This window comes from Parus major, chromosome 2 (assembly GCF_001522545.3).
Source record: "Parus major isolate Abel chromosome 2, Parus_major1.1, whole genome shotgun sequence".
NCBI classification, from domain to species: domain Eukaryota; kingdom Metazoa; phylum Chordata; class Aves; order Passeriformes; family Paridae; genus Parus; species Parus major.
The window spans coordinates 91,123,920-91,141,711 of record NC_031769.1 but is presented as its reverse complement, the minus strand read 5'-3'; the positions used below and the strand labels follow the sequence as shown (position 1 = coordinate 91,141,711).

At 45.5% G+C, this 17,792-nt stretch overlaps 1 protein-coding gene across 1 annotated transcript in view; it reads left to right on the top strand.

Annotated features, from left to right (window-relative positions):
- Positions 1 to 1,252: 1,252 nt before the first annotated feature.
- Positions 1,253 to 17,792, top strand: part of NR4A3 (nuclear receptor subfamily 4 group A member 3) — a 29,336-nt gene continuing 12,796 nt past the window's right edge. Inside the window, exons 1-6 of the mRNA XM_015618628.2 lie at positions 1,253 to 1,652; positions 4,163 to 4,318; positions 6,916 to 7,802; positions 9,939 to 10,068; positions 11,020 to 11,192; positions 16,472 to 16,671. Coding sequence (XP_015474114.1) covers positions 6,918 to 7,802; positions 9,939 to 10,068; positions 11,020 to 11,192; positions 16,472 to 16,671 — 1,388 coding nt within the window. The 5' untranslated portion in view covers positions 1,253 to 1,652; positions 4,163 to 4,318; positions 6,916 to 6,917. The remainder of the gene's footprint in view (positions 1,653 to 4,162; positions 4,319 to 6,915; positions 7,803 to 9,938; positions 10,069 to 11,019; positions 11,193 to 16,471; positions 16,672 to 17,792) is intronic.

Sequence of the window (17,792 nt, the reverse complement as noted above, 5' to 3'; positions counted from 1 at the left end):
GAGGGAGGGAGGGAGGGAAGGAGGGAGGGAGCGAGGGACGCCCCGGCGCCCGCGGGAAGACGGCGCGCACCGCCTCGGGAAGGGGATTCCGGGCTCGGATGTGGTCGCTGCACCGCCGGTCCGCGGCGTCCGCCGAGTCCTGCACCAGCTCCGGCTTTGCCTCCCGGGGAGGGAGCACGCTCCGCGGCGGTGCCCGCGGCGGGATGGTGGAGCGAGTGGCAAAGCGAAAGTGCCGGCGCTGCCGCCGATCCCTCCTCTTCGGGGCGGCAGGCGCCCCGTCCGCCCAGGCTCCCGTCCGTCGGGAGAACTCGCTTGGCGGAGTCCCTCTGTGCGAGGCACAAGCGCAGCACCGGCCGTCACGGCTGCGGTGACAGTCGCGAACATCCCGGCTGCCGGCGGTGGATGTAAACACGGCGGCGGGCGACCGCTGCCAGTGGAGACAGCAGGGACGTCGTCCACCGCCAGTCCGGTGCCCCAGGCAGACACACGGACACCGAAAGACATTCGGACACAGGCAGTCACAAAGCAGGCGGCAGTCCGGACGATTCTCGGCGCCGCTCGCACTAGTGCCCGCTCTGTGAGCGGCACCTTCCGCAACCTGCTCCTTGCTCCTGCGCACTGGAAAGTTTCGAAAGAAAAGAAAAAGAGAGTGAAAAGAAAAAAAAAAAAAAAAAAAAAAAAAAAAAAAAAAAAAAAAGAAAAAAAAAAAGATGTGAAAGAAGAGAAAATAATAGGGAAAATTTTTAAAAGGCAAAAAGAAAAAGTATTTTGAAAAAATGAAGAATAAAGTGGAAGAATCCTTTATTAGTTCATCCTAAAAGTTCCACTAAGTAACCAAGCAAAGCTCTTTTCATTTGAGCCACTTCAGTAAAGATACACTAATTTTGCTACTATCACTATCTTAATAATAATAATAATAATAATAATAACAACAACTATTATTAGTATTATTATTATCATGCTTGGGAACGACTCGGCAGGCTGCGGCGGGCAGGCGGCCCCGAGGCGGCCGGCCGGCCGTGCCGTCCCGCTGCCGGTGGCTCAGCACGGCTCTGCCGGAGCTCCGCACCGCTCGGCTGTGCGCGGCTGTGCACGGCTCGGCGCGGTGCGGCGGGAGCGCGGCGCACACACTGGGGCGGGGGGGGGGGGTCAGTAGCGTCAGGCTCCCATGGCGTCACTATTGACGTTTCGCATTCCAGCCGCTCTATGGAGAGGCCGCTAGGGCTCCTCTCACATAAATGACGTTCAGAGAGAGGGAGCGGGAGAGCAGCGCAGAGAGGCGCCTCCGTCCCCTCTCTCCGGCGCAGGCACACGCGCACCCCGGGGCACTCGCACCGGGACGCGGGCACAGGTCCCGGCCCGGCTCCCGCCGCACACACACAAAGACACATCGCGGCGGCGGCGGCCGCTCGGCATCCCTCGCCCGCCCGCCTGCTCACTCCCTCCCTTCGCCCGGGGACGGGCTCTTGGCTCCTCAGGCTTTTTCAATCCTTTTCCATGCCTCGGGATAACGCACCCTCTGGACCTGCAGCTACCCGGAGTCTGAGGGATTTTGTGTCTCGGGTCCTGCCGCTGGACAGCGCCTACACACGCCTTTAAGGAAGCGGGCACCTACAAACTAGATGTAAAGACGGAACCTCCACAGCAACCGAGTACGTATGCGAGTGAACGGGAGCGGCTGAGGGAGAGGGACGGCGCGGCATGTTCCCACTCCGTGAAAGTTACGCCGCCGGGGTAGAGATGCTGGGGAGATGCCGGCGGCGAGCGATGCGGCTCAGCCGATGCGCTGCCGTGCCGGGCTCTCGCTGAAACTTTTCCCTCACCTTCTCCCCCTCCTCCCCCATCCTCCCCATGGATGCTCAATTGCCGCTCGTCTTCCGAGCCTCCCAGCCTGCCATCTCGGCAACTCCTGCCGTATGCGGGGCACTGCTGCCCCTCGCAAACGGGAGGGCTGTGGTTGAGAGGAGCGGGAGCCGAAGCCGGTGGTACTAAGGTATTTCTGCTAGTTGTTGTCATGGAAATGATGCTGCCGGCGGCGGCGGGGAGTTTACAGCGCCGGTGATGAATGGCAGCAATTTGTCTCCTTCCTTTAGCCGCGCTTGGGAAATAGGTGGTTCTGTTTGCACAAGTTCAGCTGTCTAATAGGGACGGCGGGGCAGGTTGAGCTCATCTCACTTTGGGAGACAGCAGCCCCCACTCGGCAGCCCAAAGAGCTCGCCCAAGAGGTAATTGCTGGAATGTGACATATTGTATTGAAATGAGACGGGATGTTTGCACGGCACGTCTGCCCGGCATCTGCTCCTCGGAAATGTGCACTTTTCCCTTCGGAGGTCAGAAGTGGTAACGAGGGGCCGAGGTGCCCCGGCACGGGCAGCACCGTGCGGGGAGGCTGGGCTGCGCCGCCGCTGCCCCGCTCCCTGCCCCCGCGGCGCCTCTCGCCTTTGCCTTCTCGCTTTAATAGCTGCGAAAGAAGTTTCAGTCTTGGAAAGAGGCGAGAAAGCGCGGGCGTTGGGTTGTGATATTATGTAGAGGGACAGTTATCGGGGCAGCACTGTCGCGATAGCCTGTCCCGGGCGGAGATGCCGCTCACCTTAGCGCGGCTAGTTGAGAACGCTGTTACTGAACTTGCAATTTTTGGATACGATGGAATCCATGCGAGGATATTTCTCAGGGAAAGGGCGTAAGACACTGTTTTATGTAGGGGGATTGGTGTGCTGGGATAGGATTTTTTTTTTCTCCAGGAAAAAAAAAAGTTTGGGAATGAATCGCTAACTTTTATCCAAGCCGCTTCACTCGATTACATTCTTCGCCCTATTTTTCTCTCCTCCGTGGAGACCGTTGTATGCTGGAGTCAAGCCCCGGTTAAAAACAATGGACTAAACCAGACCAGACGGTTTCTTCGGAGGTGAATCTCACGCGATCTCGTGGATATTTGCTGGAGTGACCGTGCGGCTCGGGGCGATCCGTCCCACACCCTCCCCCCCCAAAAAAATCGCCAGCTAACCGGCGGTGGAAATCCAGCACGAAACTTTTTAGTTGAATGGAGCTTCCCCCTCCGCAGTCCCTCCCGGGTAAATGAAGGTTTCGAAACTCGCCTGAAGAAGTCACAATCACAATGGAGTATTTCACGGTTTCCTCCTCGTATTACAGGGTGGGGAGGGGTGTCACTCGGGGCTGAATGTAAAGTGCACGGAGGAAGAAAAGAGCTTTGACAAGGGTAGTTATTTCCTCCTAATTTACAGCCCTTACGGCCCTGCGCTCCTGGCTCGGGCGGCGGCAGCCCGGAGGGGTGCTGCGTGGTTAAAAGCGCAGCGAGTGTCTCTAGGTAACCAGCGGCTCGGGGGAGGCGGGGGGGGGGCAGAAAGGAGCCCTAGGGCGCTCCGCGCCGAGCGGGAAACCGCTTCGCAGGAGCTCGTGAGGGAAGAAAACCTCGGGAGAGAAAGGGATGAGCTGACAGGCACTTAACACCCCGGGAGCTGGCGGGGCTTCAAAGGCGAGGGGCGCGGGTCAGGCAAAAGAAAGACAAGGACAGGGAGAAAGAGTCGCCGGGGAGCGGCTTCCGTGGGCAGGGGCCGGCGCGGCCGCGCATCCCCCGCGCTGCCGCGGAGCCCGGCTGGCAGCGCCCAGAGGGACCGGGGGAGGCGGCTGGGCTGCGCTCCCTCCCCCGCGCCGGCAGTGATGGGCCCGGAGACACCGCAAAGGGTTAGCCGGGCCGGCAGGACACCACTCAAGTCTGGCCGGTACCTTGCATAGAAACTCCCAGCCTGCTTTTCCCCGGTCTCTGCATCACAAAAAGAGAAAGTTCTCACGGGGAAGTGGACGCTCGGGGATGCTGTCCCGCTTGTTGTAGTCACCCCGCACGGGGTTCTCTTCTTGTCTTTCCCAAGCTCCTCTTTCGGAAACCAAACCGGCGGCTCCGTTGTCTCAGCCGGTGCTCTCTTGCCTTTTGTGTGAGGAGGGAGCGGGAGCCGGCAGGAATGCGCTCCCCGGCCGGCTCTCCCTTCCCACCCGCGGGGCGAGGCGGGGGATTGCCGTGCGAGCGCGGGGGACGGTCCCCCCACTTCCCCATGAGCGCCGCGCCGGGGGGAGGCGGGGGGCTCCCCTCTGCCCTCCGGGCACCGCTGCCCCTAACTGTGCCTTGTCTCCCGCCGCCGGCGGACAGAGCCCGGGTCGGAAGAGCGCCCCCCGCCCAGGCCAGGCCCCGGGCCCGCCTCCGCAGAGAGGTCCCAGCCGGCACCCACCCCGCCGCCGCCGCAGCCCGCCGCCGCCTCCGTCCGCACCTCCAGCCCCACCATTCAGCGCGCAAGATACCCACCAGGTAAGCTGCCGCCCCGGGAGAAGGGCAGGAGGAGGAGGAGTAGAGGGGTGCGGGAGCTCCTGGCGGGGCCCCTACTCTTCCCAAATCCCTTCGGCATCATCGGCGCCCGACGTCCCGGGGAGTTTAAATCCCAAAAGGATCAGAGAAGCGCATGCCTTTCGCAGCGCTTTTGGCGATGCCGTGCCTAGGCACACGGGGCTCCGAGCCCCTCGCCAAAGACGTGCCACATTTAAGGGGAAGCTGGTTGGGGGTGCTAGTGTCCCTGTGAGGAGCCCAGCTTGCCTGGCGTTAAACTGGGCATCTTTTACCTCAAGTTCTCGCAAAGAAAGCAGAACACCATGGTAATTGCTCCTAATGTCCCTGCCCTGGATGCTTTTACCCATTCATTTGGGTTTTGATGACAGCTTGCTCTTCTATGCACCTCCTGGTGGGGCTTTTTCTTCCCTTGTTTTAATATTATTGGATAAAGAAAAAATTCCCCAAGTTATTTACTTTGCCAGGGGAATTAATACTGGTGCCCTAAGTGGAAAAGTAGGGGTTAGACTTAGACAAGTGCGTTGGCAAAAGGCGAGGTAGGAGGAGTCCCACAGAGCCAGGAGAGACCAGACCTTTAGGTTAGGGATATTTTTTCAGTCCTCCGGTCAGAGTTATTTTAGACTTCTGTTTTTCTACTCTGCTTCGCACAGAATTCAGTGGCATAACTCTGTTATGCTCAGAAAAATGCAGAAAAGGGGCATAATGATCTGTTCCCTTGAACTCCTGCTCATTTTCTGAGCTAGCAAAAAAGCCTTTTTCCTTCACAGAGCTGTGTATCAACACGTCCACTTGTGTCATTAGCTGTGAACTCACTCTGTTGTGTTCCTCCGTCAGTTCTCAGTGGAGGTGTGTGGAAAGAATTTCTTTCCTTTTTTATTTGATTAAGCACTGATCACTATGTTTTAAGAGCCAGTCCTTAAACTAACAAATGATAGTGATACGATTTGCCAGGAAATGTGTGTGCGTGGAATGGCATGGACAGAAATTGACAGGGGAAAAAAAGAGAACAGTAGAATAATACATAAATAACATTGGGAGGCAAGGCTTGGGGGAGGGTTGTCCTGCCTTCTGCTTCAAGCTTTTGGGTTTAAGGCAAGGAAGTTCTTAATTTCAGGAAACAGCAGTAATATTTTTCTCAGATTTTAGTGTTTTCTCGAGAAGAAGAAAGATGTGAATGGTTTGTGACAGAGTGATAACTCAAATTTGGTGCTTAGTTTAAATATGTTTATCTGCAAAGCAGGCAGGAAAGAATTAAAACTTGATTTAAAACAAATTATTTGGATTCCTGCATGCCAGGAGTGAATATTTTAAAATTGTAAGTGAAAAGAGTTCTTAAAAAATGTTGAGGAAAACCTCATTATTTTCAAGGCAGGTTTGTTGTTTTTTTTAAACATAAATTATTTCTCAAGTGCTTCTGGAATATAAATTACCATGATTAAGAAGAGATGAACTACACTTAATTTAGATATACATTTAATCCTTATTTACTTTTCTCTTTATGATAAAATTTTTACTAATTGATGCATTTTATTCTTCTGCTGTAGAACCAAAATACACCACACACTTTTAGTCTGAGTTGCAAATATTGGTCTAGAACCTCACAGTGTTTAGTCAGGCAAACCTCAATGAATTGCAGAATTGGGTCTCTTATTTCCTGTGACCAGCAAATTACATGGCAGACTAGTAGGAAATGTAAAAGAAAATAATAATCAGATCTTTTTAGCCAGGCACTGTGTTGCTTCAACCATCCCAGCTATCAGTGAACCGCATTAAGTTTTATGACTAATGAATAAAACCAACTGTATTACTGGCCTCAACTTCGCTTTCCCATGAAAACAGAAATACCACATACCTTTTATCCTACATTTTTGCTAATTGAAGGGGTTGTTGTACCTTCCACTTTTTAAAGGAGAACATTCTGCCAGAGATAAGCCTTAAAACTAATAATGACACAGCATCTCTAAATTATTAGCAACCTTAAATTATTAGCTGACCAGAAATATTCTTCAAAGGTCCAGAGCTGATTAAGCAAAATTGATGTTTTCAAGTCCTGAGTAGGAAACCTTGTGATTTGAGTAATTCCTCTGACATGCACGGCAGATACTGTTTCTTTTAAAATAACTACAATTTTTATTATTATGCATTTGATAATCTCTTTACCCTTCATGAAAATTTTACAGCATGATTGCATGCATACAGAGATAGATTTAGAGTCATAAACTGTTCTCATTCTGCTTATCTAATTCTCATTGACACCTATGTATATTAAGCAGCAGATGTAGGGCAGCTTGAGATGGATTCTTCTCTCACTGACACTGATATAAATGTGAGTTTCTCCCTTAACTAGATGAGAGGAGGCTCCATAGCACCGAACGCTTAGTCGGTCCCTGACGCATATTTCTTGTTGAAAGGAAAAGGCTCGAGGCTAATTTAAATGTCTGGATGGGAGTTGGGTGCCTATCTGAGCTCTGGGAAAGCTTCTAGGAAAGAAGTTTGGGAGGGCCCTGGCCACGGCCTGGTGCCCTTGGGCCTGTTTTTAACGTGCCCCTTTGCCCTCGCAGATATGCCCTGTGTGCAAGCGCAGTATAGTCCTTCACCGCCCGGTTCGAATTATGCATCGCAGACCTACGCGTATGGCTCGGAGTACAGCTCAGACATCATGAACCCTGACTATGCCAAGCTGACCATGGACCTGAGCAGTACCGAAATCACTGCCACTGCCACCACGTCCCTTCCCAGCTTCAGCACCTTCATGGAGGGTTACTCTGGCAGCTATGAGCTCAAGCCTTCCTGCCTCTACCAAATGCAAACTGCCTCCTCTGGCCAGAGGCCCCTCATAAAGATGGAAGACACCCGGCTGTCCCCATACCAGCCCTCACTGCCCCCATCCACAGATGAGGGCATGCCCAGCACTTCCATGTACTTCAAGCAATCTCCACCCTCCACACCCACCACACCCGGCTTCCCTGCTCACCAGGGCCTGTGGGACGAGCCCCCGCTGCAGCCCACGCAGACCTGCCTGCCTCCCGGCCACCTGATGGACGCCCCCCCCATGAAGACCGTGCCTCCGCGCTTCCCTCTCTTCCACTTCAAGCACTCGCCTCCGCACACGCCGTCCGCGGCCGCCCACATGTGCTACGACCCTGCCTCCCTGAGCCTGCCCCTGGGCTCCGACAGGCCCGCCGCCAGCCAGGCTCCCATGGAGGGCCATTCCTACGGGCTTCACCTGGCCAAAAGACCAGCCACCTTAGCCTTCTCACCACTCGGCCTCAACGCAGCCACCTCCAGCCTGATGGGGGAGAGCAGCGGGAGCGGCAGCAGTGGCCTCCCGTCTCCGCCCAGCAGGAGCTCTTCGTCTGGGGAAGGCACCTGCGCTGTCTGTGGAGATAATGCCGCCTGCCAGCACTACGGGGTGCGGACATGTGAGGGCTGCAAGGGCTTTTTCAAGGTGAGAGCTCCGCGCTTCGCTTCCCTCCCCGCTTGCTCCCACCTCACTGCCCTCTGTCCCCGCATGCTCCTGGTCCTGACCTCGGCCTTCAGGGACATCGTGTGTTAAAACTCAGGGTCCTCCCGGCAGGGTGGGAGGGAGACCCAAAGTTTTTGGAGAAGGTCAAGGGGAGCCCTCTGTAGGATGAGAGGATCAGGCAATCTCTGCTGGGAAGAGGCTGTGGCAGTGGTCTTGGGGAACTGTATCTCCGGTCTGCCAGCATTCCTCAATGGAACATAGCTCGCCCCAGTTTAAGCTATGAACTGCATTTATTCTGTAGTGAAACTCATTGGGTACATTCAGCCTGGGTTTTACTCAGTCACCAATTCCAATTATACTGTGAAAAAAATCCCTGAAATCGTAAAGTCCACTTAGTATTTTAGGTGGTGGCAGCGGTGCCGTTTGCTGTCCAGGGGCGGTCGGTGTGAGCAGGAATTCAGGGTGGTCAGCACCAGGAAGAAACTGGTTTCACTCATGGGACAAACCCAAGTAATTCTTGTTGCTTTTGGTTGCTGCCTTGTCATTACCCTTGAGCTCAGGAGCCCGGGGAGTCCTTACCAGGGGAAAGCTGCCTGCAGAGCAGTGACTAAGCACTGCACAGGGTCCTGGTGCCTGCCCTGCAATGAGGGCAGCTTTGCAGCTGAATAGCAACACAAATAAATTGCACACAGCAGCTTCTCAGTGGAAGCTCTGTGCTTATATTTTCAAGACCTGAATATACTATTTTTTTATCTTAGGTTTGGGTGCTTTGTATTTTCCTTTCAGCAGACTGAGTTGGGATTCCAGTATTAATTTCAGAAATAGCTTGTTTAAATGAAGACTTTTGGTAGGATGGTTTTGGGCAGCAAGTTTAGGATTTGAAATGTTTGGGGTTGATTTTGTGTATTTCTTCTTTCTAAGATAGCAGTTATGCCGCTGTTCTGGTAAAAGATACAATGGGAACAAAAACAGTCCCTAAATATTTGGGGGGAGGGCTTACAACATTATTTTATTGTAGGTGGAGCTATTAATAATAATAATCCTTTGACCATATGACAACATACATATATCCTATAAAACTAATTTGTTATTTAGATATAACTAGAAAAGGGACACAAATAACATGGAAGAAGCAACTCTTATTATCCCAAACCTGCCCCTGTGGAAATCAATAGCATGTCCTCGAGTTGTAACTTATTCTGCAAAATTAAACTGTTTTCAGCTCCAAATCACAATGAACAATATTTGCTTTATCTCTTACATTTAGTACATTGAGGCTGTTATTTTATAACAAACACAAATTATGGAATAAAATTTATCCATTAATTTAATTGCAGTGAAAGATTTAATGTTGAATGTTGAGTTGATAAATTTGTTCCTGGTGTTTTTTCTAGTAATACTTTTTTGGATATTATTTATTGATGTATCTTTCATTTTAAGCATAGCTTTTTGCATTAATATTTCTTACATTCTTTCAAAGCTTACCAGGTTTTTACAAATTTTGATTTTATTTTTTTCAACATGACTTTAGAGTTATTTAAATTTACATAACTATGTCATCATTCTGTCTTTTTTCCTCAGGTCAGGTTAACTTTCAGAGAGTATTTAGCAAAACATGTTTTGTAGGGGTTTCTGGTATTTTTATTTTTCTCTCTGATGATTTTAATGGCTAACCAAACCAGTTATTGTGGTATCTGACTAACAATAGTGATAGCAAGAGAAATACATTGCAGATAATTTTGATTTTATTTTAATAAGGTCAGCAATAATCAAGGGAATGAACCAAGTAGAAAATTGTTCCCAAAGGGATATTAAAAGCGGAGATAATCTAATCCCCAAAGGTAGATGTGATGACCTGGTAATTTCAGATATGATTTTATCATTCAAAGTTGCCTGTCTCCAGAGACTTGCTTCAGAACAATCCTAGATGATTTTCATTGTCAGCAGCTAGCACTAATAAAATTGTTTTTCCTGCAGGCTAGTGTGTTAGGAAATTAATTTTATCTAATTATATGAATTGCACTGTCACTTTTCATGTTGTAATTAAAACGCATTTTGTCAGGTTCTAAGTTGCTCAAGAAACAATCAGTTTACTATTTTTGTGTTGCATTTTCGCAGAGAACAGTTCAGAAAAATGCAAAATATGTTTGTCTGGCAAATAAAAACTGCCCAGTGGACAAGAGACGTCGTAACAGATGCCAATACTGCCGGTTCCAGAAGTGTCTCAGTGTCGGCATGGTTAAAGAAGGTAAGGACTGTGGCTATTTATGATCCCAGAAAACTAAAATATTATGTTTAATGAATCTGTGTCTGTGTGTGTCTGTGTGTGAACATGGATGTCTCTACAATAAATTTGTCAGTGACGAGATTCATAATTTACCCCAAAATATGTGCATATATGTAATAATGTATTGATTTTGTGCTTTTCACCCCAATTATCATATTTAGACTATAGACCCCAGAGTTCAAGAGCAGCAAGGTCACAAGAGGATAATTTGACAGTGGCCAAAATGTCTCCTTTATTAACTTTGAACATTGCTCGATAATGCTGTTGGCTTCCCCTTGTTAGCTCACTGGGGGCTGCATTGGATTGTGTGCATTTTAACATAGGATCTCTTTTCATTCCCATAAGCTGATTGTAAATTTGCAATTAATTTAAATGGAAACAGGATCAACTCATTAGTCCCAATTCTGCAAATATTTAAGCATGTGAGTAATATTGTGTGAGCAGCCCCACTGCAAATACTGACATGGATAATATAACCTATATAGTGTGACCGTATTTTTTCAAATGCTTCAAGAAAGCTAAAATTACTTTGAATGAATGCCTCTGCCATTTAACAGGGACACTGGTGGTAGAAACACTAAAATCTATGTTTCACATTCAGCTTTTTTTCAGCAGTGGAGTGTCACGGGCACACGTACACGGGCACACTGACGTGCTGCAAACAAAGCATGGACACAAGGAACACAACTGGGCTCTCACTAAACAGCTACATTGCTGCTTATGATCATAGGTCTAACACAGTTCTGGTGCCATTTGTGCTCCTTTGCACAATGAAAGAGCATGTGCTGAAACTGGAAAATGCTCTTATTTTTGCTAGTCTGGCCCCTGTAAGGAAAGCAGGGTGTTCATTCTGATGAACATTATTTGCTAGTACCTTCACAACTGATTCCCTTGGGATTTTTTTTCACCTAGTTGTCCGTACCGACAGCCTGAAAGGGAGAAGAGGTCGGCTGCCTTCCAAACCAAAGAGCCCCTTACAGCAAGAACCCTCTCAGCCCTCCCCGCCCTCTCCTCCCATCAGCATGATGAATGCCCTCGTTCGAGCTTTAACCGACTCCACGCCCAGGGAGCTGGACTATTCAAGAGTATGTCTCACTTTTCTTTCCCTATTTGCTTTCCGCACAGAAATGATTTGCAAGCTGCATTTCTCCTGACCAGTTGGTTTGCCAAAATGAAATTAAGTGTGAAATTTGGATGAGTGTAGAAATCTGTCCAGCCCGCTGTTGTCTTTTCGTGATAGGTGGACAATGAGAGGAAAGGAAGTGCTGTAGATATTAGTATTTGTAACTATTCATTGTGAGGATCTCAATCACAAAATAATCTAATAATCTGCAGTACATTCAGTGGCTGAGTGAAAGCAAAAATGCATAGATAAATAGAGCACTCTTCTTGCAAAAAAGCTGTGACAAAACACAATCAATTATGATGTCATTGATTAACCAGGAGCAAGTACTTGAATGTCCAATGTCTTAACTTCCATTTCCCGAAGGCTAAAATTTAACAGCACTTCCCTAATATTCAGATAGAAGGGTTGCAGAATGTGACAGTGGATGAATAGGACAATTCCTATTGAAATCAATAGGAATTTTGCCATTATTTTAATGGGAACAGGGTTGGCTTTGGATACCCCAGCATAAATATTCCTTCAGTAAAACTCACATTTTTAAAACAAGCCTTTAAAAATTAAAATTCTGAAAAATCAGCAAAACTTTACTAAAGGTAATACATTTTTGTAACCTTGTTCTTTAATGTATCATAGTCACAATATAAATATTCATGAAATATTCTGAAAGCTGAAAAAAAATGTTCTGTAGTTATCAAAATACACCATTGAAATGGCTTGTTAAATACAATTCTTAGGCAAGTTGATACAGGATAAGAAAAGAATACAGCTATGGAAAAACAAGATCAAATTCTTCCCCCTTAAAGAAATATGATTAAATTTGAGATTGTAGAAAATAGAAACTGTACTCAGACAATAACTCCATTGGCCATTTATCACTTGTTGCTAAGTAATATTTAATCCTAAAGCATATTTACTGCAATTATATAAAAATTAAGTTATGCTATTTTAAACTATACTTATATATATAATTTAGCAATTTAAAGCATGCTGTAACATATTTTCTTCAAACTAATCTGTAAGTATTAAATCATATAATTTTTCAAGTTATTGTCAAGAGTCTAGCTGTTCAATGTATGACAACCTACTATGGGGAGAATGCATTAGCAGTATCTACATGTACCATAAATTACCCAGAATGTCTCAGGGTTCATTCTGTAAATACCAAGGTGTGTGACGAGCTGTGCTCTTTGATAGAAATCTGCTGGGTTCCACAGAATTAGAGGAGTCCAGTTTGTATTTATTTATTGATATAAAGTTCTTTTGCATTTACAGAAAACTGAACAAAAATTATGCGCTTTTATGTGATTCTTTTTCTTTGTCCTACAGTAATTATTTCTCTTTTAATGAAAACAACCCACAGATTTAGTTGTTGAGCAATTCTGTTGGACATCACAGGGAGCATATGATTGACAGTAAATTAATTTAGTCTTGGTAGCTAAAAGATTAAGTATGATTATCTGTTAGAACATATTAATATCTAAGTTTTTCTTTACATTAAAATATATAATAGTCTGTTATGCCCAGCGGTACTGAAATGACAAAAAATATTCTATAATAAATTAGTAGATTCTTATGTTTTTCATAGACCGTTATACTTATTTTGAAAAGTTAGAAGAGATCAGAAACAAATGCTGTGTAATGAGCAAGATGAACTGAATTAAATGAATTTATTGAAACATGCCATAAACACACTGCAATGCTGAAATATTCCTATGAAGAATAATCGTGTACCTGTAAAGACTAGCTTACGGCATGTTCAGCTAGGCTGTGACCTCACTGTGCACCACAAATGGGCAGATCTGGAAACCTGGCTTTGGAGTTATCCCTGACACTTCTGCAGATACGACCTTAAAGTTCAGCATGGTCTTAATGTTTACAAGCTGTAATATCTTGACCATCTTAAAAATACTGATAGGAGTTTCGGAGAAAGGTGTGTATCCCTTCCCTCCAGAAAGCCCTGCAGACACACACACACAGAGCAACCCAGGAAGAAAGCAAAACAAAAAATAAATTACATAAGCTACAAACTTTACACCAAAACATTGGAAACAGTTCTGTTCAGAACATGGCTGCTTTTCATCTCAGCGCTGGTTTTAACTTACCAGTCCACAGCAGTGGTATATTTAGGTACTTGGTTTCAAAAGGCAATTGCCAAGGGCCGTAGTCTGGTCTCACACCTGTTTACTGGTACAAGTCCGAGTTTACACTTTTAAGGAAGTGAGATGAGAAACAGACCCAATATCTTGCCATTCTTATTCATGCAGAGTAAGCACCAACATGAATAGAAATGTTGCCTTTTCAGAGGGGGAGTGCAGCATTTAGGCAATCATCTCCCCCCTCCCCACACCCCCTTCCTGGGCCACAAAATTAAGCACATATCATGGCTTTTGGAAAAATGAGTGTAGGCTTTCGTCTGTGCAGAGAAGTTATTGTTAGGCTTTTGCAGCTATAGCCGTCAATGAGCAACTGATGAAAGCAGGCAAAGGGCAGAGCTAAGTTGTGCTATCAGGCTCCCCAACCTCAGGCTTTCCAAATGTCTTCAGATATAACCTACAAGTTAATGTTGCTTGCACAAGCAACCCCCTCCTTAAGTAACAGTCATATTTAATTTGATTCCCAAAGGAGCTCCAAGGAAGAGAGGGGGGCAGAGCTTTGTTGTTTGTCTTTCTCCCCGTTTGGCTCCAGTTTACATAGGGCAGGTTTAGAAGTGCAGATCAGAGGAAGCCCTTCTGTCCTGTGGCCTCCTGACCAAGGGCAGGATTGCCAGCTGTCTTGGTCACAAGTTAGGTCAAATATCACTTCTTCTCCATGAAATAATCATGGAAAAAACCCGTAATTGTGGTTCATGAAACAGAAACATACATATTGTTTATTGTTACTTGTATCCTCCTAAGTCTGTTACAAGTAAATAATATTTTATTTTGACAACTCTTTTTAAGTTCTAATACTTTATAGCGAGCAGCTGAAAATTATACAATTCCATATAATCTTTTACCTTTCTTCTAAAATTGCTCTCGTGGGATAGACTATGTTAAAAAATAGAGGTTATAATTTTTTTGGATGCATTTAATTTGATTCAATGCCCAGCATGGGGTATACCACACTGTAGCATTCACAGTTACACAACATAATGCAGCGTTCAACTTCACTAGAAAATGTTTAAACTTTACCTTACTTTTGCCAAAGGAATGTTTTATAAATATTGGGAACAAATTAACACCTTGCATAATTATGCTGTTGTGATGAGTTATATTTAGAATGAACTCATTCAGAATGGGTAGTATATTTTTTCTTTTCCTTCTCCTTTACTGCTCAAAGGATCAAGAACATGTCTTGGCTGAGCAATACCTGTCATGAGGCAGGAGTTTCCATCAGCCTGTTTAGTTTCCCCATGCAGTAAGAAAGAGTCATAGGTCAGCCCCTGTGTAGCAAGGCATATCTCCCAGAGCCAGAATGCACACTTGTGGCTTGCTCTGCAGCTTCACTTAGGGAGGGTCCAGAACATGCATGGTCTCTGAAGAAGCAAATTGTCTTTTTCTACCCATCAATTACTTGTGTGCATCTTGCTGCAGTCCGGTGCCAGGAGTAGTTGGTTCCTGATGCTTGAGCATCCTCAACTGCTCCATTCAAGTGGGGGTCTGAACACAAAGATGATGCAGCATACAGATTTCTCTACTGCTGCTCCCCACCTTCTCTGTATTGTGACCTCTACCTGCCTCAGTGTCACAGGATCCTTTGGAGCAGCTGAGGCAAAATTTGTCTCCATACAAACTTTATAAGAAGGATTGCACATGTGTCACCAGCTGAATAGGGATGTGAGCTGGAACTTACTGTGATTAAACTCATGCAGTTAGTGTTGGGTAAGCAGAACAGAGTCACTAAGGGCTAGTACCAGGACCCAGATACAGACAGAGGTCTCTAGGATTGCTGTGGTTCTCCCATCAGTCAGCAACTCTGACATTTTGTCCTTCATCCCTTACCTGCCAACAGCAACCAGCTCCAGCTAGGAGAGGCGGAGCAGAGGACAGCTACCTGAGAAGTTCTGCTTGCTGCCCCATCTCTCTGTCCTGCACAGAGGTGACTTTTGGGTTGCAGTTAGTAACTTGGGTGATATCTGCAGCCCATTGTTGTAATATGGTCCTCTCAGGCTGCCAGACCACTGTTAGTGATGGGGAAAGAGTTTTTTTCTGCTTCCACTCTGGCTTGGAGAGTTGCTAGAGTGGCCTTTGGGCCGATGAACTCAAGCCTAAATGCATGTGGGAAATTGTTTCCAAAAGGTATGCAGGCTTCTTTTAGCCAGGGAGACTACCTCAGCCTTTCTTTGGCTGAACTCATGAGAGAGTTCGTGGGTATGAAGTCTCTCCCAGAAATAACCCATCCCTGTCTGATGATGAGGATGTTACTACAATAAATGCCACATTATTCAGTACCTGCTCAGAAAGCCAGCAGCACTTGCCAAGCACAGAATTGAACTAAGCCACAAAAGCTCCAAGAGAGAGACAGCAGTGTCAAAGGAGTGACAGGGATCCACTGGTGATGAAGTAGGCGATAGTGGGGAGGGAGCTGTCAGAGGGTCACAGGGAAGCTGAGCAAGCTGAGACTGTCAAATGGATGCCTGGAAGAGTTATGACCACATAAGCAGGATAATAGGTTCTGCTGAACCTCAAATGCTTCAATTTGAAGGATAAGAGGTGATATGGGGCAGCTGGTTTACTTTGAACCAATTCTGTATTCAAATGAAGCAATGCTGCATGTGTCAGATAAAATGTGATTTATCTTATGTGTCTCTATCACTGTCAGATAAAATGCACTTTGTGAGGTTTTTGGAAGAATTCTGCATTTATGACATACTCAGACAAATTCATCAATGGGAAAAGTGTTTCATTGTAGTAAGCTAAATAATGTTCTTCTTCTAGTGTGATGCAAATTATCCTACCCACCAGGTTTCTATTTCTGTTTACTAATAGCATATAGATACTTATAAAATGTGATATTGTATTTTAGTTATAAATTTGAAATTACTTCTATACATATGGAAATATTTTTGTAATATCTATCTGAATAACAAAATGCCCATAGGTAACCAAATAAGTAGGTAGATGTAGACCTATTTTTTATGTCTTTGTAAATAATACCATCTTTGCCACAGAAGGAAATGTTGTTGGGCAAGTAATGCTGTATGTTTCACAGAATGCCCTTAAATGCATATAACCTTGCTTTCTGTGGCTTTCATTTTAGTACTGTTCCACTGATCAGGCTGCTGCAGGCACAGATGCAGAACATGTACAACAGTTCTATAATCTTCTGACTGCCTCCATTGACATAACTAGAGGCTGGGCAGAAAAAATCCCAGGATTTACTGACCTCCCAAAAGAAGATCAGACATTACTCATAGAATCAGCTTTTTTGGAGCTGTTTGTACTAAGACTCTCCATCAGGTAACTATTTATTTAATTTCCTCTTAAGATGATGTGAAAAATCATCTATCTGAATATTTTTAAGGAGTAAATATGGGGCTATCTTTGAACATTGTCATTTGTACCAAAAAAAAGGCACAAAAAATCAGCAATGTCTGCATACAAAGGTTGTAATGTTTAATTTGTTTTACACTGCAGGAAAAATCAAGACGGTAATTAAAAAGAGATCATAAGTGTCACTTATGTGCTTCTTTTATTTCATCTGTCCCATCTTTTTCCTACATAATAATCAAAATTGACCCTCAGGTACTATTTGACCAAGCCTTCTTCGTACTCTTAAGTATGAAATATAGAAACACACCTCAAATATTAAAGTTTTTTTCTTTTCCCTTTGTCATCTCCTTTTTAAAATATTTAAAATCTTGTTCAGATTGATTTTCTTTTTAGTGCCAAGTCATTTAATAGAGTGAAATGCTGTTTGTCAGTCTAGAACTAGTTAAGACACTTCACCAAATCCACTTTCAGGAACTGGCAAAATTGCAGACTGGTGATTTCAGCTATGCCATTGTTTATTTAGGTTGAAAACAACCTTTGCATGTGTTTTTTAACAAAATTATTGGTAATGGAGAGGGGAAAAAGAGGAGAGTTTGGCTGTAATTTCCCTCTTGCTGACAGGTTTTCATATAAAAGAGTTTATGCAGTTATGTGTATTGTCCTGCATTACTGCACATGTTCTCCATTGTTTTTTGCTTGCCAATTTTTACAATCTGATAAAAGCAGATGATACTAAGTATATGCTGAGAGTTGCAGAACCTATCTTTTTATTAGTTTTGTATGTCAAAATACACTCACTTAGTATTCCTTTGGTTCAAACATACAGTATTTAATGCAAAATGTCTTCTCTGTTTATGCCTTTGGGCAGGACCAAAATCTTAACTAATTAGACAGTCTACACCACATGCTACAGCTAACCTCAGGCTTATAACTCTACCAAGTAAGCAATCACAGAAGCTTGTTTGTTGTACTTTGGCCCCAAGGGAGAAACATATTGTCAAACGTGAATGCCCACATATGTCTCAGGATAATATGCCTTGGATTTTAAATGACAGACGCTTCAATACTGGTTATGCATTTTTCTGTAA